Here is a 3,293-nt window from a genome sequence, read left to right as displayed (position 1 = left end):
TAGCACTGTTGTTGTTGGAGGGTCAGGCTGATTAGCATCAGCGACCTTGACCTTCTCTGTGCACGCCAGAGCTTCTGCCAGGTATTTGAGGTATCACATAAATTCAGAAAAACAGCAGATGTTTTTTAAATTGTAACTTTGTGAATGCATTTCACTTCCGTATTAATGGGAAGAGTGGAAAAGCAGTTTAACCTCAACAAGAGCAACACAGGAACACACACAGCATTGTTGTGTCGAAACATAACCTGAGGATTAAAAAAAGAGTGGCTGATTGAAAATAAAACTTGACAATGCTTTATTGACCAATATTCATCCAACAGGCCTCCAAATCTGACACCCACAAATAGAAAAGTGCACACATTTCGGGCCACATTCTCACTTTTCAGATTGCATGTCTTGTAAATAAATAAATAACCCTTTTATCTTCTAAAACAGAATTAACTTGTAAATGGAGGCTAGTCTAAATCATACCACAAAGAAAGTGTTGCGCCTTAACTCTTCTTATCCTCTCCTTCTTGATTGAACATGGCATGCCAAATCTATATGCTATATCTATATTACAAAGCAGCTGCAGTACCATAATCACTGAGAGTCTTGATGGAAAACATGAAGGAACAACACAGGAGGGCACAGTGCGATGGCTTGATTCAGCCGATCCTTAATGCTGGAGACAATTCAAACATAGAGATCAATCTGTTTATCATAAAAAATATTTCTACAAAACTTTTCAGCTACTTTCATAGTGTTCAATAATTTTAGTGTTGCATCAGGGATGATAGGTTTGTCTTACTTCTATTTTAAAGGACACACTCAATTAAAAATGGAAAATATAAAGGCTTCAGTTCAACTCAAACCTGTCAGTTCAAAATACTCTCTGCTCTGCAAAGTACAACTCCAGCTTGTTTACAATAAGCTACATTACAGTGAACAGGGCTGGAATCTACCAAAGGTTTGGTTCACACTGGTTCACTCATGACTGCATGTTGTTCAGTGAAAGGAGATATCACACTGAGCGCTCAGACAGAAGGTTACACCTTAACCATGCATAGATAGTCTCATATAAGTTGTGTTTTGCCAGAAAGTTTGGCACATGTTCAACAGGGCAATGTGTTTCCTGACTGTAGTCTTTGTAAATTTGGGCCTCAGTACTGACAGTAGCATCCTGTTGAGAAATGAGAAAACAGCAGCTCCATGACTGTTTGAGAAGTTCTTGAGAAACTGAAGTCATGCCTCTAGTGTCAAACGGTGAGCAGGAGAGGGGGTTAAGGTGGCATCGTTGGGTCTGTCTCGAAGGGCAATGGTGTGGTGACAGAATAGTGCCTCCAGCTTCTTTCAGACCCACCGGTCAGGTCTCAAAGTACTTGTAGATCTGAGAGACGTACTGCATGACGCTCTGCCAGTCCGGTCGGTCGGTTTTCATCAGCTCCTCCATGTTCTGTTTGGGACAGAAAGTGGGGGGAAGACAGCAACAGCAATTTAGATGCCAAGCGTAGGAGTTATGGTATTGCAGTTTGTAGTAATTTTGAGCTTTACAAACAGCACCCCCATCAGGCCAGTCAGACAATAGTGCTAAAATGCAGGTGTTGTTTTTCTCACAGCAATGTTTGTTGTTGCTTTCATATAGAAGTCAAATGATTAAGGAGAAATAAGTTCATCCTCAAGTTTTACTGCAAACAGACATCAGAGACGGACAACAGACCAGTCTGTAGCGTGCAAAAAGATTTGTGTGTGTTATATAAGAGCAAAATATCAGATGAAATGCAGAGCGCAGACGGGCTGGAGTATTTTGATGGCCTGTGAGAGGTCAGAGGGGATTAAAATTGTTTGTTTTACATGCTTTTTGATACTCTGTTTTCTTTCAGTGTTTTACATTGCTGAAGAACTGTTAGGGTACTGACAGTGATTCGAGGTGAACAGTGACAGAAACCTGTGAACGGACTGTTGAAACTATGACAGGAAATCAGTCAGCTGTAAAGGATATTTGACTTCATTATTGGGTGACTGTATGTAAGTGTGAGAAATCAGACAAAGAAACATCATTTCAGTGTCTTCTGTAATACTGATACAGTTCCTCAGACATTTGACTGTCTTGACCTAACCTAAAAGATAAAAGTGTTATCTTAGTGGCAGTGATGACCTCGTAGATGAAGTTATTTTAACACAAGAGTTGGAATGTTTTTACTGAGTGACGGGCTTTTTGCAGGACAAATGCCCTTAGTGTTTTGAGAACGGTAGAGTATTGTGCTTCAGCTACTGAGTAAAAACTGTAAACTACAGCATTGTGAAATTGTGAGAAGCTGCAGAGACAAATGCTGGCTGACGGTGATGAATCAGACAGTGAACCAGACTTTCACATGACTCTGTATGGAACTATCGCCGTTAGCTCAGATTTACGCAGAAGCTTCACTTCCACAATGTCTCAACCTCCTAATGGGAGGATGGTCATTTAGTATCTGACGGTTTGTTTATACCGCAGAGAAAGGAGCTGAAACAATGTGTGGGAATCTGTCAGTAGACACTAGAGAGAGTCGGTGTCAGTCAGGGAACAGACAGTAAAGGGAACAAGTTTGATAGATCTATCTACACACACACACACACACATATATCACACATATATATATATATATATACATATACATACATACATACATACATATATACACACACACACACACACACACACACACACACACGAAACTCGAAAAATTTGCATATCGTGCAAAAGTTCATTTATTTCAGTAATTCAACTTAAAGGTGAAACTAATATATTATATGGACTCATTACATGCAGAGTGAGATATTTCAAGCCTTTATTTGATATAATTGATGATTATTACGTACAGTTTATGAAAACCCCAAATTCAAAATCTCAGAAAATGAGAATATTACATGAAATCAATAAAAAAAAAAGGATTTTAAATACAAAAATGTCAGCCCTCTGGAAAGTATAATCATGCATATGTACTCTGTGTCTGTCATGTCTTTCATCTTTCTCTTGGCAATGCCCCATAGATTGTCTATGGGGTTCAGGTCAGGTGAGTTTGCTGGCCAATCAAGCACAATAACCCCACGGTCATTGAACCAGGTTTTGGTACTTTTGGCAGTGTGGGCAGGTGCCAAGTCCTGCTGGAAAATGAAGTCAGCATCTCCATAAAGACTGGAAACTTCACACTGGACTTCAAGCATCTTGGATTTTGTGCCTCTCCATTCTTCCTCCAGACTCTGGGACCTTGGTTTCCAAATGAGATGCAAAATTTGTTCTCATCAGAAAAGAGGACTTTGGACCACTGAGA

The 3,293-nt window shown here is 39.8% G+C and overlaps 1 protein-coding gene across 5 annotated transcripts in view; it reads right to left on the bottom strand.

Annotated features, from left to right (window-relative positions):
• Positions 1-278: 278 nt before the first annotated feature.
• The window catches only part of specc1 (sperm antigen with calponin homology and coiled-coil domains 1), a 99,007-nt gene continuing 95,992 nt past the window's right edge, over positions 279-3,293 (bottom strand). For all 5 annotated transcript variants that reach the window (XM_046038902.1, XM_046038903.1, XM_046038904.1 and 2 more), the window contains one exon: positions 279-1,435. In XM_046038902.1, coding sequence (XP_045894858.1) covers positions 1,346-1,435 — 90 coding nt within the window. In that variant the 3' untranslated portion in view covers positions 279-1,345. The remainder of the gene's footprint in view (positions 1,436-3,293) is intronic.

This window comes from Micropterus dolomieu, linkage group LG23 (genome assembly GCF_021292245.1).
Source record: "Micropterus dolomieu isolate WLL.071019.BEF.003 ecotype Adirondacks linkage group LG23, ASM2129224v1, whole genome shotgun sequence".
Taxonomy (NCBI): Eukaryota; Metazoa; Chordata; class Actinopteri; order Centrarchiformes; family Centrarchidae; genus Micropterus; species Micropterus dolomieu.
Note: the sequence above shows the minus strand (reverse complement) of the source record. Positions and strands in the feature narration are given on the sequence as shown.